This window comes from Stenella coeruleoalba (genome assembly GCF_951394435.1).
Source record: "Stenella coeruleoalba genome assembly, chromosome: 5".
NCBI lineage: Eukaryota > Metazoa > Chordata > Mammalia > Artiodactyla > Delphinidae > Stenella > Stenella coeruleoalba.
This window is the reverse complement of record NC_137150.1, coordinates 50,636,413-50,659,825: the sequence shown is the minus strand read 5'-3', so window position 1 is coordinate 50,659,825 and position 23,413 is coordinate 50,636,413. Positions and strand designations below refer to the sequence as shown.

The following is a 23,413-nucleotide window of genomic DNA, read 5'->3' as shown; positions in this document are numbered from 1 at the left end:
TTGTTTCTGGAGAATGTCTATTCTGATCCTTTGCCCATATTTAAACTGGGTTGTTTGTCTTTTTATTCTTGAGCTGTTAAGATTTCCTTATATATTCTAGATACAAGTCCCTTCTAAAATATATGATTTGCGTACATTTTCTCCCAATCTATGAGTTCTCTTTTCATTTTGTCGATGGTACCTTGGAAGCGCAAAAAGTTGTAATCTGGATGAAGTCAAATTTATCTGTTTTCTTCTTTTCCTGCTTGTGCTTTTGGTGTCATATCTAAGATTCCATTGCCTAATCCGAGGTTACAAAATTTTACTCCTAGAGTTATACAGTTTTAGTTCTTACATCTATGATCCATTTTGAGTTAATTTTTGTATATGGTGTGAGGTAGAGGTCCAACTTCATTCTGTTGCATCTGGATACCCAGTTGTCCCTGCACTATTTGTTGAAGAGACTATTCCTTCCTCTACTGAACTATCTTGGCACTTCTCTCTCTTAAATCCACATTCAGAGTATTTCATTCCTTGCAGGTATACATCACTCTGATCTTGCTAATTTTCCAGCTATCAGGCATATTACTGCTCTACTTGAACCTGCAAATCTTTGAACCAAACCTACGAATCTATCCTGTATTTACTTTATTTCAGGTTGGCCAATCACTTACATTTAAAAGCACTTATCAAGTACCTACTATGTACCAGGCAGTATTCTAAATTCTCAGATATAATCCCAATGAAGCACTAAGATTCTTGGGGATGGTTATAAAATGTATTGTGTTTCATGACAGAGATGGGGACAAAGTACCAAAGATGCTGGAAAAAAACAAAAACAAAAACAAAACAAAAACAACCATCTCTGTGTTAGAGGTTCTAAAGTGGTCACATTGAGGAGAGGTATTTGCATAGAAGAATTATTGAACTGTCAGACAAAGAAGGGCTCTAGAGTTCTCCAAGAAGAGAGAAATAATGGGCACAAAAGTATGAAGTTGAGAAAAAGCCAGCGGACAGAGGTTTAAGGTGTAGCAATGTGGGGCAATAGGAAAAGGTGACTCTCAAAAGGAGGACAGGGTTGAATATTAAGAATCCATATACTACAACAGAGACCTTTAACTGTACCGCTACACAATGTACACCCAACTCTAGATCTGAACAAGGAAGCCACATGTATTTGAGGAAAAGGACTGTGGGGTTAAGGTGTAAACTGCATTGCATAGGGACAGACTAGTATTGGGCATTCTCACATATGTCTAGCCAGGAGGGGGATTTTTTTTTAAGTGATTATTTCTTCCCACAACTGCATAACAAAAATGTATTTTGCTCCTTCATAAGTCTCCTAAGACATTTTATACTTGGTTCCAACCTTCTTCATTCCTTTCAAGTGTGTATACGGTCAGCCTTAAAGAAGATGTTGTACCTCTTCAGGTTCTCAATTTTCTTCATTATAATAATCACTTTTACTTAAGACACTTCACTGTCAAATATCATTCAAGTTTTAATGCTACCACTGAAGGTTATTTAACTCTGGGCCTATCTTCTGAGCAGACAGCTCAGTCTAAAAAGAGTTGAATACGTGCCTTACAGACTGCTTCTTGTTCTTTTTCAATTTGGAGTCCAACTTATTCCATTTTTACTATTCTTCAAGTATCTCCTAGCACTTTCTGCCATAATTCTGAGTTCAGAAAGTGTTTCACTATGCTTCCATTATCAGCTTTATGAAAGTAAGTTTACAGTTCTGTTTTTCCTCTTTCTACTTAGATTTTCTATAGAAGTTTTTCAGAATCAGAAATACACCACGACCTAAAAGTTTCTATTTTTCCTAGGAATCCTAATAAATGTTTGGCAGTTAATACAATCACAGCAACACCACTAGCAATAAAAAGCACATTACAGCTTCTCTCCACTAGAATGTTCAATTTTTAACTGGTATTCCTAAATGGGCATTTAGCATAAAAGGAGGTGTTATTTCAGCCATCACGATGGTGAGAACTGTACTCTGGTTCAAGGGAATGAAACACTTCCTCAAATAAATGATTGGGAGACATAATGGAATTCTACATTCCTTGTTCTTTTCTGTTTATTGACCGGTGACGTGAATGTGATCCACCATCGTGTGTCCTGGCTGGAAGGGCTTGCTCTGCACCCTTTTCTCCTTCAGTGATCCTTATTTACAAAGACTTGTGTAAAACAAGCCATTTACTTGCAACAGGGGGAAGATGGGCCAACATTCTGGCTCCTCCAAAAAACAAAGATGTCAAATTGGCTCACATAAAAGAACGATGGAAAAAATGAAATTATAGTGGCTGCACTATGCCTTAGACAGTGAAGAAATGGATAAGTTTTTACATCAGAGAAGGATAAATCTTCTTTGATTCCTGCCTGCACTTCAGCAATTTTCCTATGTAGCTGCCAATTTTTTCACCCCAGCAAAATCACTGAAAATGAAAATTACAGATTTTTAAACCATTTTAAAAGCAGACAGAGAGAGAAAGAAAAAAATATCTGGAAGACTATAATCCAAAAAATGTTAACACAAAGATTATCGTCTTCTGTGGGTAGTAAAATTACAAATATTTTCTTTTTTTCTACTCTTCTGCCTTCTCAGATTTTTTCCAACGAATATAAGATGCCATTATAATCAGAAAAAAAGTACAATAGTGGCAGAAAGAGAGAAAAACAGTTGGTTAGTTAGGTATTTGGGGAGGAAGTAGTGCAGGGAGAGTTCAAGTTGTTTTAGGAACTGAGGACAAAAAACAAAAGTATATACAGATGCCCATGTTTCAGGCACCCTGAAGACTTTAAACCTTATCCAGGAATAGGAGTACAACTTTATCCTTTAATTTTTTTTTTTAATCTTTCCAACACACCTCTGAAATTGCTGCTACTACTTTTTTTGGGGGCGGGGGCGAACTGAGAGGCTGTGGGATCTTAGTTCCCTGACCAGGGATTGAACCCGCAACCTCTGCAGTGAAAGCGCCGAGTCCTACCCACTGGACCGCCAGGGAAGTCCTGCCACTACGTTTTTTTTGTTTTATTTTGGTTTTTTTTTTTTTTTTTTTTTTTCGGTACGCGGGCCTCACACTGTTGTGGCCTCTCCCGTTGCGGAGCACAGGCTCTGGACGCGCAGACTCAGCGGCCATGGCTCACGGGCCCAGCCACTCCGCGGCATGTGGGATCTTCCCGGACCGGGGCACGAACCCGTGTCCCCTGCATCGGCAGGCAGACTCTCAACCACCGCGCCACCAGGGAAGCCCCCCTGCTACTACTTTTTTTTTTTTTCAGGTTTTAAAACTTTTTATTTGCATATTAAAAAAATTGTGCATTCCAATAATTAAAATCATTTGAACAACAACAAAAAAAATGGCACTGATTAAACTGCATTTTACAGCCCGCAGGACACCCTGGACCAGCTTGCTCTTTACTCTAGATTTCACTGTCGTCCCATCCAGCCTCCTTCACCAACATGCAAGTTCTTTTCCTTCCCTGCCAGCCAGACAGGCGGCCTGCTACTACTTTTTTAAACAGCTATTGCTTTTTTAAGAAATAATCCAATTTCAGAGAAATTAAGTACAAACAGCAAAGTTCTCACATCATATTCAGTAATTTATCAAGCCCAAGTCATGCCACATTACAGAAAAATGGGACTCCTATAACAGAAGGCAGACCTTATTTATGTTAACTATATGTCTCCTTTGATATTTTTTACTAATTAAGTCTACAAGTTTTTTTTTCTAGCAAACTGTGGTACAGATAGAAGGAAGTCTCTAAAGGCAGTAGACTCAATGAAGGAACCACCATCAAATGGTCAAGTGTGAAACCCACCTCAGAGGAGGGCAGCCTGGTAACCCTGCTGTGTTTCCCTCCCGCTGACTTTCTGGCACATCAAGCAGCAAGATTCAGGAAGGACCATGTGGTGCCACACAAACAAAAATCAAAAACTAAAACAGGAAAACAAGAAAACCCCACAACTCTAGCATTATCCTAACTAAATTAATCCTGGAATAAGGTTTTGAGGCCATATTTTGTTTTGGAATAATAACAGTGCCCATAGTGAGTAGAGAAGTCTATTAAATGGTTTACCTGTGAAATATAACCTGGAGGCACATGGATGGGAGGAATGGATCCATTGGGTGACATCATGGGAACTTCAGCAGGCCCTAAAAGAGGCAAGAGTAAGATATTAACAACTGAAGAAATATACATTATTCAAACTAATCATTGGTATTTTAAAATAATATCAAAACTGAAGAGAATCACTGACTATTTTCTCTTCAGTAATTGGTACCTCGTGCCTTAGACGTGAAATCACAAATGAAAAGGAATTCTCCAGCTGCATAAGTTAAGGGGGTGGGGGTAGGAGAACAGCTATGAGCCTCTTTTTTTTTTTTAATATTGTTTTTTGGCTGCGCTGGGTCTTCATTGCTGTGCGCAGGCTTTCTCTAGCTGCGGCGAGCGGGGCTATTCTTCGTTGTGGTGCGCAGGTATCTCATTGCAGTGGCTTCTCTTGTTGCGGAGCACGGGCTCTAGGCACACGGGCTTCAGGAGTTGCGGCACACGGGCTTCAGGAGTTGCAGCATGCGGGCTCAGTAGTTGCGGCACGCAGGCTCAGTAGTTGCGGCACGCAGGCTCTAGGGTGCACAGGTTTCAGAGGTTGTGGCGCTCGGGCTCAGTAGTTGTGGCTCACGAGCTCTAGAGCACAGGCTCGTTAGTTGTACAGGCACAAGCACAGCAGGGGCTTAGTTGCTCCACGGCATGTGGGATCTTCCCTGACCAAGGATCGAACCTGTGTCCCTGGCACTGGCAGGCAGATTCTCAACCCCTGCGCCACCAGGGAAGTCCCTATGAGCATCTTTATAAATATTTAATGATTCCCAAAGCCTCAAGTTCCATAAATTAAGGCTGCTCAGTTAAAAGTAGTCTAACAAAGTAGGGCAAAAAGTTTCCTTTTTTCCCTTTAAAAGAATGTATTATCAATATATGCTTAAGTAAATAAATTTTTAATGCGTTTATCTCCTCTGGTTTAAAAAGCTCCTATAGACTTTGGGTTTATAATTTTCATTTCGATTATTATTTTCAATAAGTTACTGTAACATGCCATTAATTTGACATAGAAGAAACCTTTAAAATACTCCAAACCAACTGAATTTGACAAGTCTCTTATAAGGCAGGGGGTAAAAACATTTAAAACTAGACACTATTAGGAATACTCATACCAAATTTACTTGGATTATTTCAAAGTAAAGCATTCAATTAACAAGAGGTTAGTTTCAAAATATTAAATTCAACAAATGTTAATCGCATGTCTAAGGAAACAATGAAAGGCAAGGCAAAGCTCAGTTACCTAAGACACAGTTTGAGTTAATATTTAATTACAAGGAAACTGATTGTCATAACATCAAAATCAACTTCTGACACCCTTCCAAAGATCCTACGACTAAATGGTTTCCCTGGAAGTATAAGGACCACAGGTCACTGGTTTTCAGTTTGACAGGTGGCTCCCCTATTTAGCAACCCAGGTCCCAAATGTCAATCCAAAGCTGTGTTTCTAGTCTTGAGATGCGACTTCCTGGCTCCAAGTGCCCTGTGTTGTTTATTTGCTTTCTCCTGATGTGTGTTGTGCTGCCGGCAATGAAAATTGCTCTGCTGTAACAAAAACCAAGAAAAATACAACACTTTTCTTGGCAAAAGAAGACAGACCCTGCCCCCCAGTGCTGCGCTTACACATAAGCACAATGCATCTTTCACCTCACAGTACAATCCAATGTTACAACTACTTCTCAGGAAAAGTGTGGAGGGACAGAGATGCTGGGGTGCCCATCCAAAGGTCTACAAGTATAGGAAAAGCATATAGGAGAAGCAGAGAAAAGATCTGAATATTCATGTAACATTCCACACGACTAGAGTTGCTGCAACTTCATGGACAATATGCCAAAGTACTAAACTATCTGATAATCTCTGAACACATACAAAATACCACAGTAGTCTCTCACATAGTAACACACTGGTAATCAGTTAAAGAATCAGTTAAAGAAAAGGATGACAATGCCATAAGAATGGATAATTCCACGATCCCACTGTATTTTTAAGTACGATTCCAACTAATACATCCAACAATCACTGAAGGCACTTTCCAAATTCACCTTCCAAATCCATCTTTCTCATCAGCTTTAGCATTTTTGCCACAGCCATTGAGACATTTAGGTGTTTACTAAATATTTCTATTTGAATTGATTCACTTAAAAATCATAGACAACTATTTCACTCTTAGCCTGAGTACTATCTTTGAAATCCAAGGGTCAATGCACTCAGCTCTATAAGCAGGCATTAAGAGCGTGGCCTCTGCCTGGTTTCATTTCCCACCTCACTATTCACACTGGTTGTGTGACGCTGGACAATTCACTTAGCCTTTCTATGCCTCACTTGTCAATAAGAATAACAATCCCTACCTCATAGGTTTGTGTTTAAAGACTACATGTAAAAGCATTTAGGGCAGTGCATGGCATAATAATCACTCATCAAAATGTTAGCAATCTTTACAATTTTTCTCTTTTTTTATTTATAGTTTTTTGTTTTTTCCTGTTCTTTCATTACAGTTACATTTTAAGCACTATTTTTTTAACAGTACATGTCCCTGTAACACAGTCAACACGCATACTCTTTGTACAATACTGACTTATGAGGCAAACCTTCCTCATCAGATAAATAGCAAATATTTCACAGTGCAGAGTGTGAACAGAAATGCTACCACTTCAATAAAGTATTACTTTTTAATCACCAAAATGTATACCAGGCAAACAGTCTCTTAACCCCAGGCATGACCCCTAAAACTGTTAAAGCCATTTGTATAAAATGCTTTAAAGAATGCAGGACAAGTAAATGATTTACAGCCAGAAAATGTTTTCTTCCTGGCCTTGGTTTCAAAAGTAGCCAAATGACTTTAACATGCTTGTTCCCCCTTTCTCTTGTCACTGTCATCAAAACCCTTTCAAAAAGCCTTGCGAAATATACAGTAATGGTTTCTGAAACTCAGCTCTGCCCTAGAACCCTAAGGTTTCTCTCCTTTCTGAAATAAACCATTGCATACACAGGCATTCAGGAGTTTAAAAGCCAGGAAAATAAAATCCCTTTCACAATGGTGGTATGAGAAAAGTTATTGTCTCCCTAAATACTTATCTCCCAATCAGTGAGTTTATGCCTCTGCTCAACAGTTTGTGTTTGAGAACCTCCTGATACTATTATAATTCTTCCCTAATTAAAACACAAACTTCTCTTCCTAAACTTTTAGGACTACTAGATTCCTTTTGATTTTTAATCGATAATCTCGTGACACAGAAGACTGAAAGGATATAGCCCTGAGAATATGTGGAAAATGGTTCTCTTCTTGTTCAAACCACCAACACCGGATATGTGAGGGGTAAAAAAGGCACACAATCTCCCCAAACTAACTTCCTTTCTGACTGTATTGGGAAACCATCCATCTATTAAACTTTTTGGAAAAAAAACTTTTTAAATCTCTTAAGATATCTGGAAACTTCTTTATTAAACACTCTTCTTACATAAAGGTAGGTCTACGCAAATATACATACACATAGATTAAATAATTTGAACACAAACATACACTTCCAAACTACTTCAGATTTTTTTTTTTTTGAGAAACTAAATAAGAAGCTCAGCTAGAGACCACATGAACTCTTCCACAGACAGATGAAAGATGTCACACGTACAATTTCTAGAACTGGAACTAGAATGTTTGCTAAAACCCAAGTAATTCTATGAAAAAAATGCCTTGGGAAATTTGATCAATTTCAGGCTGTGACTTCAACAGTCAAGAACCCCCCCCCCCTTTTTTTCTTTTTTCTTTTTTTAACATCTTTATTGGAGTATAATTGCTTTACAATGGTGTGTTAGTTTCTGCTGTATAACAAAGTGAGTCAGCTATACGCATACATATATCCCCATATCCCCTCCCTCTCATCTCCCTCCCACCCTCCCTATCCCACCCCTAGGTGGTCACAAAGCACCAAGCTGATCTCCCTGTGCTATGCTGCTGCTTCCCACTAGCTATTTTATATTTGGTAGTGTATATAAGTCCATGCCACTCTCTCACTTCGTCCCAGCTTACCCCTCCCCTTCCCCCTCCCCGTGTCCTCAAGTCCATTCTCTAACTCTGCGTCTTTATCTCTGTCCTGCCCCTAGGTTCATGTGAACCCTTTTTTTTCTAGATTCCATATATATGTGTTAGCATATGGTATTTGTTTTTCTCTTTCTGACTTACTTCACTCTGTATGACAGACTCTAGGTCCATCCACCTCACTACAGATAACTCAATTTCGTTTCTTTTTATGGCTGAGTAATATTCCATTGTATATACGTGCCACATCTTCTTTATCCATTCATCTGTCGATGGACACTTAGGTTGCTCCCATCTCCTGGCTACTGTAAATAGTGCTGCAATGAACACTCCCTTTTTTTTTCATTGAACAAGATGTGAGACACAAACAAGAACTATGATCAGTTTATAGTCATTAAAAAATTTAACCACAATATGCAAGTACATGGTCTAACATCTTAAAAGTCTGCTAGCATTTGTTAATGAATTGATTTTTCATTTACTTACAGCAAACTGTGAACAAGAAAGGTTGGAGAGCGGCTTAATTATTCAACCAACAGTAATTCATGCAATGATCCTACAACTTTATTCTCACATCAAAGAGACTGAAGGAGAGTCCAACAATGTTGTATTTCTAGGGACATATAACTCATGGAGAGCTCCTAAGCCCCTGCCATGGCTGTACGACCATTCTGCTTCACTCTGTGCTTCTTCCCTGCTACCAGGGATCCCCCCCAGAGCCCACACGTGTAGATACCCCTTGCTCTGATACTATATTCAGAATATTCACCCATCCTGGGAGAAGAGTTAACTAGATTGACTCGAGGAGAATGTACAAATGAGGTTCAGACATCTGAAAGTGGTGGAAAATGGGAATCCAGAGTATATATTATCATTTAAATTAGTCTCAGAAATAGATTAGGTATAAATAATTAATTACACCACAATTTTGACATTTTGAAATGGTATTTTTTATAAACTGAATATTTGCCAGTAGGTAAACAAGTAGTGAATAAGTAGAATGTTATGATTGTAATTGTCCATAAACTGGTACTTGTGTGTCCAAATGGCTACTTTCAACAACAGCCATTAGTAGCAATAAATCACATTCTTAGCTTATTAACAAATATTATTGTGTTCAAAGAGGATGAAAAGGGTGGCGGGGGGGGAAGGATGTAAGAGGACTGAGATCACAACACAGCAAGATAAAGGAAAGCTAATGAGAAAAATAAAGCAAGGGCAAAACACTGATGTGATAAAATCCAATGAACCCTATTTAAAAAAATAAAAAGACACCTGAGTCTTTCTAAATAGCCAAAAGATAATTTCTTGCTCGTTGAAGTAGTCATATGGATAAGGCCACAGCTAATAGGTAACCAGACAATTATGGTGAAAGCACTTATCAAAACAAACGGTCTAAATAAAAGTACACTGCGGGCTTCCCTGGTGGCGCAGTGGTTAAGAATCCGCCTGCCAATGCAGGGGACACAGGTTGGAGCCCTGGTCCGGGAAGATCCCACATGCTGCGGAGGAACTAAGCCCGTGCGCCACAACTACTGAGCCTGCGCTCTAGAGCCCGTGAGCCACCTGAGCTCACATGCCACAACTACTGAAGCCCATGCTCTACAACAAGAGAAGCCACCACAATGAGGAGCCCGCACACAGCAATGAAGACCCAACGCAGCCAAAAATAAATAAATTAAAAAAAAAAAAGTACACTTGCGCTGTTTGCCAAGGGTCTAAGACTGAATACAAAATGTGAGGTCTTCTGGTGAACCTTATGAATGTCTAATAATGAATCTCCAGTTATTCACAGTGATTCAAGACATGTAGACGAGCGAAGAGATTATGTAGGCACTTTGGGGAACACTGATTTTTTTAAAGCTATTCAACACTAATTAATCCCACAAGAGAACTAAAAGGAATACAAAGGTAATAAAATAAAGCACAGGTTCTAACCTAAGCTTAAACTCTAGTGCAGTGGTTCTTAAACTTTAGTGTGCATCAAAATCATCCAGAGGGTTTCTGAAAATCCAGATTGCTGAACTCCACTTCCCATAGTTTCAGAATCAGAAGATTGGGGGTGGGTCTTAAGAGCTAGCATTTCTAACGAGTTCTCAGGTGATAACCTCTGACTTAGTAGGTTAAAAGACAATAAGCATACACAGCAAACATGACACTCAATGGTTAAGAAACTGAAAGCTTTCCCTCTAACATGAGGAACAAGACAAGGATGCCTACTTTCACCACCAGTATCGACATTGTACCAGAAGTCTTAGCTAGAACAACGGGGCAAAAAAAGAAAAAGAAACAGAAAAGGCATCCAAATTGGAAAGGAAGAAGTAAAATTATATTCGCAGAAGACATAATCCTATATATAGAAAATCCCAAAGATTCCATACACAAAAAACTATTAGAGCTAAAAAACGAATTCAGTGAATTTACAGGGTACAAGAGCAATGCATAAGTCAATTGTGTTTCTATGCACCAGCAATGAACAATCTGAAAAGGAAATTAAGAACACAATTCTATTTATGACAGTATCCAAAAGAATAAAATACCTAGGAAAAAATTTAATCAAGGGGGTGAAAGATTTATGCACTTAAATTACAAAACACTGCTGAAAGAAATTAAAGAAGACCTAAATAAATGGAACTTAAGAACACCTAAACAAAGACACGGAATGGAAGACTTAATATTGTTAAGATGGCAATACCGCTCAAAGCGATCTACTGAGTCAACGTAATCTCTACCAAAATTCCAACGGTCTTTTTGGCAGAAATGGAAAAGCCAACCCTCAAATTCATATGAAATTGCAAGAGGCCCCAAACAGACAAAAAGAATCAACTTGGACCCCGACCTGACATCATATACAAAAATTAACTCATCATAGATCTAAATATAAAAGCTAAAACCATAAAACCCTTAGAAGAAAACATGGGTATATATTTCATGGGCATCTGTCAGTGGATTCTTAAACGTGACACCAAAACCACAAGCAACAAAAGAAAAAAAATAGAGTGGACTTCATAAAAATTAAAAACTTTTGTGCAAAGGACATTATTAACAAAGTAAAAAGACAACCTATAAAATAGGGAAAAAATATTTACAAATTCGGTAACTGATAAGGAACTAGTATCCCAAATATATACATATTGATAATTGTCACGACTCAACAAAAAGACAAACAACCTAATTTTTAAAACGGGTAAATGGTTTAAATAGACATCTTACCAAAGAAGATATACAAACAGCCAACAAACATATGAGAAGATGCTCACAACATCGTTAGTCATTAGGGAAACACAAATCAAAACCACAATGAGGTACCACTTCACACCCCCTACAATGCCTATTCTCAGAAAAATGGAAAATAAGTGTTGGTGAGGATGTGGAAAAACTGGAACCCTTGTACAGTTGCTGGTAGTGATGTAAAATGATACAGCTGTTGTGGAAAACAGTTTGGCTCTTCCTCAAAAAGTTAATCAGGAAAGTACCATTATGACCCACCAATATCACTCCTAGGTATAATATACCCAGAAGGATTGAAAACTGGGATGCAAACAAATACATGTACACACACGTTCACAGCATCACTATTCACAATAGCCAAAAGATGCAAACAGCCAAAATGTCTATTAGGGGATGAATGGGTAAATACAATGTGACATAATACACACAGGCAATATTACTCAGCCATAAAAAGAAATGACGTACTGATACATGCTACAAGGTTGAAAACGTTACGCTAAGTGAGAGAAGCCAGACACAAAAGGTCACATATTGTGTGATTCCATGTATATGAAATATCCAGAATAAATAAATCAACAGAAATGAAACTCAGATTTGTGGTTTCCAAGGGCTGAGGGATGGGAGGGATTTGGGAAGCAACTGCTTAATAGATGCAGGGTTTCCTTTTGGGGTGATGAAAATGTTTTAGAACTAGAAAGAAGTAGGGATTGCATAACACCATAAATATACTAAATTGCCAATGAATTAAAATAGTTAATTTTATCTAATTAATAATGTTAATAGTTAATGTTATGTGTATTTCACCTCAATAAAAATATTTTTTTAAAGAAATGATGAGCACATAACCAAAGAACTATAAGATAGTAAGACTGGGGTTACTAATAAACTACCAAAAAGCAACTGAACATAAACTTCCTAGAGCACATCTTCATTCCTCATACATTAATTTCTGGGAGGATGCTATTTCTAGACACTGTGCTATGCAAAAAGCCAGTAAAGTGCATTCTCTGTCCTCAAAGCACTCACAGTCTAATTACGAGGAACAGATACATAAACAAACACACACAAGGATGCACTTCAGGCACTGTCTAAATTTAGCAAGATTTTAAATGATTATCATCCTATGGACACATTAGTAATTACAGAAATGAGCTGTTAGAAGGCCCTTAGGAGTTAGTAGAGGGCTCACTATTTTACAACTAAAGAAACTGAGGCCCAGAAGCAAACTGAGAAGCTGGCAGGTGATGGAACGACAGGGTCTAGAAGTCAGTTTTTCTAGTTTTCAGCCCAATGTGGTTTCCTTCAGCAGTAAGTTTTGTTGTTTCTTAAAATGCTGCTGCAAAGTCATTTTCTCTCACGGTGTAATTTTCACATAGAGCCAGGTATAGATGGCACGTTTCTCTGGCTCAGATATATTGGTCTCTCCAAACTGTAACTACTTCTTCCCAAAGGCATCCTGCCAGAGAGGAAACAAACTGGGACGAGCAGAATCTGAGCAGTGCAAAGAACAAAAGCTTTGGAGCTAGCGAGGCCTGGGCTTGAATGTGAGCTCCACCACTTTCTAGCATGACCTTGGGCTAGTTACTTAAACTCTCTCTGACTGATCAGCACTTTTCTGACCTACAAAAAAGGATGACAAGAGCTAATTTCAAGGGTTGTTCTGAGGACTGGAAGTTCTAATAATGCATATAGGGTCCAGCACAGTACCGTGTCAAATAATGGTATTTAAAAAACAACTCCAACATTGTGCCACGAAGAAAAATACTGTATGAACAAAGAGGTTAATAGAGACTAAGCATTTATCAGAGAGACAAACGAAGAGTTATATACTTTCTCAAATGAGCAAGTCAGTTGTTTTGTCCTTCACAATTTTTCCCTCTAAAAATGTGTTTCCATCTTGTACCTTCAAAATAATATTCTCCTTTTAAAAATATAATGCGGGCTTCCCTGGTGACGCAGTGGTTGAGAGTCCGCCTGCCAATGCAGGGGACACGGGTTCGTGCCCCGGTCCGGGAAGATCCCACATGCCGCGGAGCGGCTGGGCCCGTGAGCCACAGCCGCTGAGCCTGCGCGTCTGGAGCCTGTGCTCCGCAACGGGAGAGGCCACAACAGTGAGAGGCCCGCGTACCGCAAAAAAAAAAAAAAAAAATATATATATATATATATATATATATTGCATTCGAGATATATGAATTATGATTTAAAAACAAGGAACAAATTTTTAAAAAAGGAAAAGACGGCTGCTTTCCCATAGTTGTCTACTTTCCCATATCTAATACTAGCCCTCTACCTCTCCCAAAACCACCTGTTATCTTTTCCTAATTTCTAGGAAACCTTAGAAAATTGGGTATGCCTAACTTTCTAAATGTCTGGACAACTCTAAATCAAAGGATCAGCCCTTGTTTTCTGAAAGCCAATCGTCTACATCTCTCTGACATTGGCTTTATTACAAGAATTTCTAGTCTGGCTCAGCTATTGTCCTTAAAAGTAGCAAGTGACCGTAACAACAAATTGCCCAATGATGACTAAAATATTCCTGTTGAAGTCTTCCTGAAGTAAACCACTACCAAGAACCAAAAGTGAGCGGCCGATAGAACTCATAAATAATGGGTCACCACCATCTTATCATTTAACCATTTAAAAACACAAGAAGGTGCTACTTTAGTTAAATATGTTATACCATTTTTGAAATGCAAGTCGTTTCTTTCCAAATATTCCTCTTCGAACTTGTTCTGCTACTTAGCTGTTATAAGGGCATCAGGAGTAGAGCAAGAGTTTAATTCTCACATAAGACTAAACTTCATCAATCCCAATTTTCCTTAATTTCAAAAAAATTGAGATATCTACCCATGTTATCAAGTTGTTTTTAGGCTTAAATGTTAATAAAATCTGTATACTTACTGAGTGATTATAGAGTGCTTTTCTTATATTAGTTAATATTTTATTGCATTCAATTCAATAAACATTTATTGTACAAGATGCTGTAAGGTATTAAAAGCCACACAGAAGATTCGACAACAGAAACGTTACTAACAAACTACTACATAAATAAGCAGCAATTGTTTTATTAGCGGCCAAGAGCTCTGGAGCTGGACAATAAAAATCATCCACGGGGTGGGTAGAAGGAGCATATTTAACACTTCCAGTGACTGACAGTGAATGGTAAAGGAAGTGAATCCACTCACAACAGGCATGATGCCTAACGCAGTTTTAAAAAGAACTTGATTTAAATTCAGGCCTACAGGAATACAAGCTCTAAGACTGTCAAAGATATTAGGTACCATGAGAGAGGCCAGTGATACAGCCTTCGACTCCTGATTTTAGAGCTCTTGGTTGTTGCTTTGTTCAGTTCAACAAACCTTTGCTGAACCCGGTCTAGCTGCCAGACCCGGCACAGGATGCCAAGGACACAATGACATTGAAGAGAACAAGCATTTCTGCTCTTAATTATGGAGCGAATGGCATGCAGAATGAGTAATGCACAGGTGCATAGAGTGCGGGGCGGAGGGGGAAACCCAGCTTTGTGTCCTGCTTTGGGCCCGAGGTTTCTGCGACAGACACTGTGTGTCTCGGCATGGAGTCAGGCACATAGTCCAGACATCTCAAGCAGCATGAGCATTTGGTAAGAGTCTAGTCTAGCAATAGAAGTGATTAAACAATTAGGTAGGAGGCCTATGAAAAATGGTTCCAAAAGTTCATCTTTGGAAAAAACAAAACACAAGACAGTGAGTTCACAGATACAGCCTGATGTTGAAGCTGGACCTCCCGAGGTCTCAGGGCCCTGCTCTTCATGTTAAATTTATCACCCTCTTCAAATCTGGACCATAACTTAACCAGTCCACAAAATGAAAAACATTCAGTGTCACCCTTCCAGTTAAACTTATCTAAATGAACACTAAGACTCAGTCTGTCTTTGTTTGATTTTTAATGTCAGATAATCCATGGATTTGCTTATTTATACTTAAACTAGGACCTTATAAACTTCAAAGCTCTGAGGAATGACACAAACACAACTCAGTAATACTGAGAATGAGCTTCTGATATTTTACCAAAAAAAGTCCCTGCAAATACTAGCAGCAAAATTAAAATAAAGTCATCAAAAGGGCATTCACTTCAAAGCCTTGTAAAGCAAATCTTTCCTAGCATGCTTTCTCTATGCCCATCAAGGGCATCAGAGAGCCCCTCACACTTTCTTATACAGGGTAATGAGGACCATTTTGCCAACTACTGGTATTAGCTAATAACAAATTCAAGAGGAAGTTGCCCAACAAACTGAGTCAGAATGGGTGAGCATAACTTCAGTGGAACCCTCCGAGAGAGTCTTGTTGAGGGTAGAAATTTATTAGAGCAGAGTATTTTAATTTCATTTTAAATGTCCTGAGATAAAACAAACTGATATTTTTAAGAAATAAGTCTATTAATTTTGTAGAGAAAAAAATCAGAAAGAAAAATTATTCATTAAAAGGCAATGGCAGAGACAGCAACTAAGCAACGTGCTAGCAGGATTGGGGCAGAACTTATTCACTGTGGCACTGAGTATTTTAAAAGGGTTGCCTTCATTCTCTCACCAGCTTTCTTTGCGGTCAGAAAGGGTTATGAAAGGGAACAGGAAAGAATACAACCCTGTCTACTCTTCTTCTCCAGACCTCAACTCCCACCCCATTTGGCTGCCCCACAAGCCTGTTTTCTCCCGGGAAGGAAAGAACAGCAAACAAAAGATAGGACAGCAAATAGATATTTTCCTAACAACTCTGTGAAGAACTCAGGGGCAAATGTGCACTTCCTAAATAAAATAATGTGTGCTCCTCTTTACAACTCCAAGGTCATGCTGTAGAGGGGCAAGTTTGAAAATAGTACTGAAATTATTAACCCAACAACAATATGTGATTGCACTCCTCTCAAGATCTGTTTTACATTATTCATCTGTCAGAAATGAAAGACTATTAAAACATCACCCACCTGAAAGCTGAATTACAGAAATAATAAGGTATAGCTTTACCAACATATCATTACACAATATATTGGGGGAGTTCAATTATCCATTGCTCTGATGAGGTTTACAAAGCCAACCACAGAGGATACCTTTTAATTGCCCTCAAGGCTGGCTCTTCTGCTCCCTGCCCTCCCCACCATGAGCATGCTTCCCGTAAAGGAAAGCCTCTGACAACATTCTAAAGGCATTTTATTGACAACATCCCAACATGGTTTACTACCTTGGTTCTTTTAACTCATGCACCTCAAGAAAACAAAGGCAAGAGAAAAATGTCTGGGATCCACGGCACAGAACTGCTAAAGAAAACCAACAGTTATTATGGAAATGGAAAAAAAATAATCCAAATGTTCCACAGAACACAAATCACAGTTTATCTACCTGATGCCATTTTTCCTCCAACTATAAGGTTATTCTTTTCACTCACTCACAATCACACAATGTCAGGTTGGAAGCTGCTTCTCAACAGAAGACCAGCAATCTTCTGAAATTAATTTAATTTTACAAAAATGTTTTGATTGCTAATAAAAATTCTCTAAATTGTCCAGTGGTTCGGACCTAATAATGGGCTTTGAGATGACTACCTCAGTTTACAGTTCGAATCTCTGCCTTACCTAAACCATGTAGAGGAGACCAAGAGAGTAAGTGAGAGTTCCTATAGACCAGCCACGTTTACACAGCTTGTTGCTTTTACTCTTTTTTGTTTGTATGTGAAAAACAAAGGGCAGGCTGAGACTGACAGTAAACAACAACTACAAATAGGTTAGGCTCTCCCATTTGAAGTCTGATCAAAGGCAGTCAGTAAACACCTCCAAGTAACTGCAGGAAGGTTGGATCACCCTGGCCAGTTATTTTCTCGGCTATAAAAATGAGCTGACACAGTTACTGTTTGAGGGGCAGACAACTGCTTTATGGCATAGATGCTTTCTCGTCCTGGCACGCTGGTTCAACAGAAACAAAAATTTTTACTAAGCAGGCTACAATTTCACTTTCAAGTATCAACCCTCCACTTACAAAGGGGACTGAGACAAATGAAAATGGAGGGTCTAAGCTTGGGGAATACGTAACCAGAAAGATCTCCTAGCTGATTAACTGCTGTCTTTCCCTAGCTTAAAAAAAAAAAAAAAAAAGGAAGCTTTTCAAGAGAATGATAAATTTTAAAGTCACTCCATCCAGAGAACTACCAGCCAGTCAGGAATATCCAAGACTAGGCCATACCGGGATAGGTAAGAAAAGGAAAATGCAAAATTACCAATATGTTCAATGAAAAAAAAAAAAAATCAAAACAGTAATTTCACTTATACTGCCATCAGTGGTTTAACAACATAACCAAAACCAGATATACACAACATACAAACACGAGCAACTCCTAAAACCCTTCAAGGCAAAACATTCATATTAACACCCTTCCAGTCCAGACATCCCTATCACATTAAACTGTGAGCATCAGAAGTTGTGAGTATTTTTCAACTCTTTATCTCCATCACTGCCTTTGAGAAACCATTGTGTTTTGTGACTTCTCTTCCCTCTGACATCACCTATGAAATAATCCCCATGTGCACATGGCCTGAAGTCCATACCTTAAGCCTCATACTTACCAAGTGATCACCTTCACTTTTAGAAGAGTAAAACAGTGTCAAAATATTTGATTAAAAATTTCCTGGTCACAGATATGAGGTCAGGTCTGTTAGGTAATGTGTTGCTAGAACAAAGTGAAGATCTGATAAGAAGAAGAAAGAAAGGTTTGGGGCAGCAAGATGACATTCTCGTAGAAAAGAGAGGAGGAACTAGACATATACTGAATATACAAGAAGGAAAAAGAAAAAAAACCAAAACGCAGAAGGAGGAAATAATCTGGTGGACTGGGGAGAAAACCTCAAACCAGGCATAAAAATCACACCCAGAAAATATTTGGCCCCAATTAATCTCTACTGAATTGGGTTCCAATTCAGTGTGACACATTAAAAGGTCTGTGGTGAGAGCACACGCATGATATTCAAAATAGCAACTCAAAAAAAGCATCACAGGAATCTAGAGGCTGGTCAATGATCCATTTCAGCTTTCAAGCGGTATTTTTAAAAACTCTTCTCTTCAACCTACCCTGTGGAAACCAACTGAAGCTCAGTGGAGATATGGGATCCAATCCACAAGGCCTTGGGTAAGTCACTTAACTGTGCATGTTAATAACTGCCTCGAATGCAATGTAAAAGAAAAGGAACATGATGATTTCCATGCTTCCTTCTAGAGCAGCAGCAATGGTGTCATTTAGGCCTATGCTTGCAGATTCTAGAAAGAGCTGTTAGTGGACAATCTCTAAAATCCTTCCAGCTGTGAGCCTCAAATGAGAGTTACACTAGAATCTCTGGGGCCTTTTGAAAATGTAGATTTCCAGGACCTCTGGAACCTGCTTTCTTTCACAGGCTGACCAGCTCTCCCTTCCTTACCCCTCAATTATACACCCCATTGATTTCGATGTAGATGTACTATGGATCAGTCAGAGGAATAATGACCTAGAAAGAATGCGATAAAATAAATAAAAGGGCGAAAAGAATAATCACATTCAAGATCCTTGAAGCACATCTCATTTGTACTTACTTTAGGCCAAATTAGCTGAGTCTTAATTTCAGCACAATGCTTAAAAGTGAAGAGGGAAAAGAGACAGCCAAGTTCCATAAATTTTATCCAATTGATGGGTATTTAATTAAATATATATCAACAAAGATGACTATAATTTGGCTAAAAATAGTCCTCCAGCTTTAGTCATAATAAAGCTACTATTATACTTCCATGACAACAACAAAATAATCACAGAATTTTATATAATATAAAATAATAAGCATTCTATTAAGCAGTCTATACAAGTATTATATTTATTTATATGATTACAAGACATCAGTGACAGTTTAATACAAAACTCTATGCATCTAAAAATAAACAAACAGGGAGAACATTTGATAAAATCTTTGTAACTGTTTTTAGTTGACAGCCAAGATCACAGAATCAAAATTCCCTTAGGGGTGGCAAGCATCTTAAAGGTCATTCAGTCCAATTCCCTACTTAAGGCTTGAACTGCTGATCAAAATCTCTAGCAAGTGGCCAGAATATTTCAAGTAATACAGAGTTCACCTTCTGAAAACGCAGCAAATTCCATTTTTTAGGAATCTTAATTGAGAATGGGTTTTCCCTTTTAATAAGCAGAAATCTGAATTCTATTCCTAAGAGTCATACAGACTAAACGTAATCTCAATCCCATAAAACAATACTTCAGATACCTGGAGAGTTAAATCTCATCAGGCCTCCTCCTAAAGACAAAACTACTTGGGATTTCTTTACCCTCTCCTTCTTTGTCATGGCTTCTAACTGCATCCCCATTGGTCATCCTAACAATCAACCTTGTCTATAGCCCTTTTAAAACTTCTTAGGTTCTAAAAACATTACACTAGGGACGTCCCTGGTGGTCCAGTGGTTAAGAACCCACCTTCCAGTGCAGGGGACGCGGGTTTGATCCTTGGTCGGGGAACTAAGATCCCACAGGCCGTGGGGCAACTAGGCCCACACACCACAACTACTGAGCCCACATGCTCTAGAGCCCGTGCGCCACAACTAGAGGGCCCGTGTGCCGCAACTAAGACCCGACACAGCCAAATAAATAAATATTTTTAAAAATAAAATAAAAACATTACACCCCATCACTCTGTAAGCACAAGGTGTGGAGAATCATCACTGCCCTGGTCTATTCACAGTCAAGCTCAGACAGAAATAAGACCACTGGCCTCTCCTCCACACCAAGGCCAGCTGACCAATGAGGATGAATCCCTGAGTGCACCATGCCTTTGGTGACCCATGGGCCTCTGCAGTTGAGAACTCAACTCACTGCAGGCGTTAGGCAAAGCCCAAACAACAGGGAACTGCTAAGTTCAAACCTGAGAGAGATCATGATTTCACTGTTTTTGCATTCTGGATTATACTAGGTTATTGAGATCACTGGTATCAGAATCAGCACTATAGTCATTACTTAAATATGTATATCTTCACATTTATATGCTATGAGTATCTTTTATGTGATATTATATGAAATCATTTAGATACTATAGTTTATATGTTTTTAGGTGTATGTGAGTGTACTGTCAAATGAAATCATAATATAAAGTTCACTTCATATGAAGTAATCTCATTGTCATTAACCCAAAGGTTTTTGTAACAGAATAGTTAGTAGTTAGGCATTAAATGACATGTCTGTGATCAAGATACTTCCTCGTTTTCAATCTCAACTTTTGCAAATGTGTCAGTAGCAAAATTTCTACACATGGGTAAAACATCTAAAAAGCAGGTAACTTCTCAGCTGATACTTCTCTCACTTGAGCCAGTTAAAAGAACATTTTCTTCCCTAAAACTTTAGTTTATTCTTCTCAACATTTATACCCATTTGGGTATTCATAAGCAAATCTTTTCATTTTTTGCATGTGGCTACAAAGTTTTTTAAAGAGGACTACAAAAATGCAGGATCTTACGAAAAATTAATACTTAGGTTTTCTTAAATCCTAAAGCAACCTAATAATACTGATTCATTTTACTGAAACATGTCAATAACTTTGATGGCCTTTATTCCATCACTCCCTACCCAGCTCTCCTCCCCAAGAAAAAGAATGAAAATAGCAGTTTGTGCCCACCTTCCAACTTAGCTAAATCTCATTAATTTTTTCGAAAGTGCCAATATAATCTGTGAAATATTCTGGAAAGGTTTTCTCACAGATTCTTGATTCTATGTGAATTTATTATTTTAAAAAACAGAATTTTCCTTTTTTGAGAAGAACCCAGTTTCTCATTTTACCCCACGCTTCAGGTTTTTCATGAGGACTGTTAGCAGTACAACCATATTGCTATGGGCTTATAACAACTTATAGAACTCTCAACTAATGTGGTTCCCAAAGGGATCACCCATTCAAAACATTAAATTTAAATTCATCTACGTTTATTAGTGGTCCAAAGTCTAGAATCCCTACTGTGGCTCAACAGAGTAAGAAGAAGAAAAACAAATGATGCATCTTATTATGTGTAGCATAGGGGCATATTTTTATAAATATCATATTTCACCAAGTCAAAGATACCATCTATAAGACAACATAATTTCATATGCTACTGAAAAAGAAAAAATGTTGCCTTCAATTGACATCCAATCAAGTATAAGATGCATGACAATTCAAAAGATGTTAAAATGGGAGTAGAAAAGTGTTTTTTAAAATTCATGAAATATGGGATAGTCTGAGAAGAAACTGAAAGAAATCAGAGCGTTCACAATCCCAATCTGTAGACCTAGCCAATGGCTCAGTGGATGATTAAGAGGTTTGTGAGCACAAGCACAAAATTCCCATTAACAACACGATTTGGAACAATCATTAAGAGCCAGCTTTAGAGTGAAGCCAGTGTCATACAGAGTGAAGTAAGTCAGAAGGAGAAAAACAAATACCGCATGGTAACACATATATGGAATCTAAAGAAAAAAACGGATATGAAGAACATAGAGGCAGGACAGGAATAAAGACGCAGATGTAGAGAATGGACTTGAGGACAAGGGGAAGGGGAAGGGTAAGCTGGGACGAAGTGAGAGAGTGGCATGCACATATATACACTACGAAATGTAAAATAGATAGCTAGTGGGAAGCAGCCGCATAGCACAGGGAGATCAGCTCCGCGCTCTGTGACCACCTAGAGGGGTGGGATAGGGAGGGTGGGAGGGAGACACAAGAGGGAGGAGATATGGGGATATATGTATATGTATAGCTAAAAAATTTAAAGAAGAAAAAAAAAACCAGAACCAGCTTTAAGTCTAATGTCCCAGAAACTACCAAAATTCATTTCTTGCACAAAAACTTACAACTTGGAATTACAGAGTAGTTCACTGAAATTAATGTACCCTACCCCCTCCTTTCTCCTTTAAATTCAAATTCACTGAATGTTAGTTGAACTCAGTATTCCTGTAACTAATGTATTTGCTTTACTTCAGTTAAACATAAACCAAGTTTTAGTCTTTAAATGTTCAAAATTCACAAAAAAAGGCAGGTCACTGTCCCCTTCAAGAGACTGGCAGTCTCACTACGCATTAAACCTAAGACTGAAGACAATTTCTGATAACAGCCATGAATCTCTAGCTTCCTCATATCCTGAAGGCATACAACCACTGGTTCAGAACTCTTAGGGCAAGTGTTTAGCAAAGGAAAAAAATTTACTTTAAAAAAGTTTGAGGGACTTCCCTGGTGGTCCAGTGGTTAAGAATCCACCTTCCAATGCAGGGGACGGGCCTCGACCCCTGGTTAGGGAACTAAAATCCCACATGCCGCGGGGCAACTAAGTCCTCGCGCCACAACTACTGAGCCCGCACGCCACAACTAGAGAGAAGCTCAGGCGCCACAAATAGAGAGAAGCCCGCATGCTGCAACGAAAGATCCCACACGTGGCAACTAAGACCCAATGCAGCCAAAAACAAACGAAAAAAGTGTGATACCTCTGGAAAGACTGAGCGTAAACAGTCCTAGGAAGGTCTGGTCATCCCATGGACTTGGCGATACATCTGATTTGCATTAAAATGCAATGTCTTACAAATATATGTGTTTTCTAAAACTCATTCTCAATGTAACGAAAAATACTGCTTTATCCCATGTTTTAAGGAGTTCTACATTCCCCTTGGTCTCATTAATTCTTGTAATGGAATAACCAATAAACAACACTTTCCGCTTAAAAGAATAAATTATATTCTGTCTCCTCCATCTGCTTCCCACCTTCCCTGCACCCCAGTCCCACATCTCCGGAAGAAAGCTACATGGGGAGGGGCTTAAGACAAATTCACCTATTATTGTCCATGTTTCTGACAGTGGAGGGTATGTCAAGCTAAACTATGACTGCATAGTAATTAAAGTTCTAACTACTGTTGTTGTCCAGCAGTTCGGAGAAACGCCAGATTCCTTTAATTTGTGCTTCATCACTCCCTCTGTTTTCTTCATCCCAGAGGGTCACCTCACAATATTCTTATTAAAGTCAGCCAAAGGGGGCTTCCCTGGTGGCGCAGTGATTGAGAGTCC

The 23,413-nt window shown here is 38.6% G+C and overlaps 1 protein-coding gene across 9 annotated transcripts in view; it reads right to left on the bottom strand.

Moving 5' to 3' along the window:
* FNDC3B (fibronectin type III domain containing 3B) overlaps positions 1 to 23,413 on the bottom strand; it is a 468,247-nt gene that overhangs the window by 162,392 nt on the left and 282,442 nt on the right. For all 9 annotated transcript variants that reach the window (XM_079921937.1, XM_079921936.1, XM_079921939.1 and 6 more), the window contains one exon: positions 4,066 to 4,142. In XM_079921937.1, coding sequence (XP_079778063.1) covers positions 4,066 to 4,142 — 77 coding nt within the window. The remainder of the gene's footprint in view (positions 1 to 4,065; positions 4,143 to 23,413) is intronic.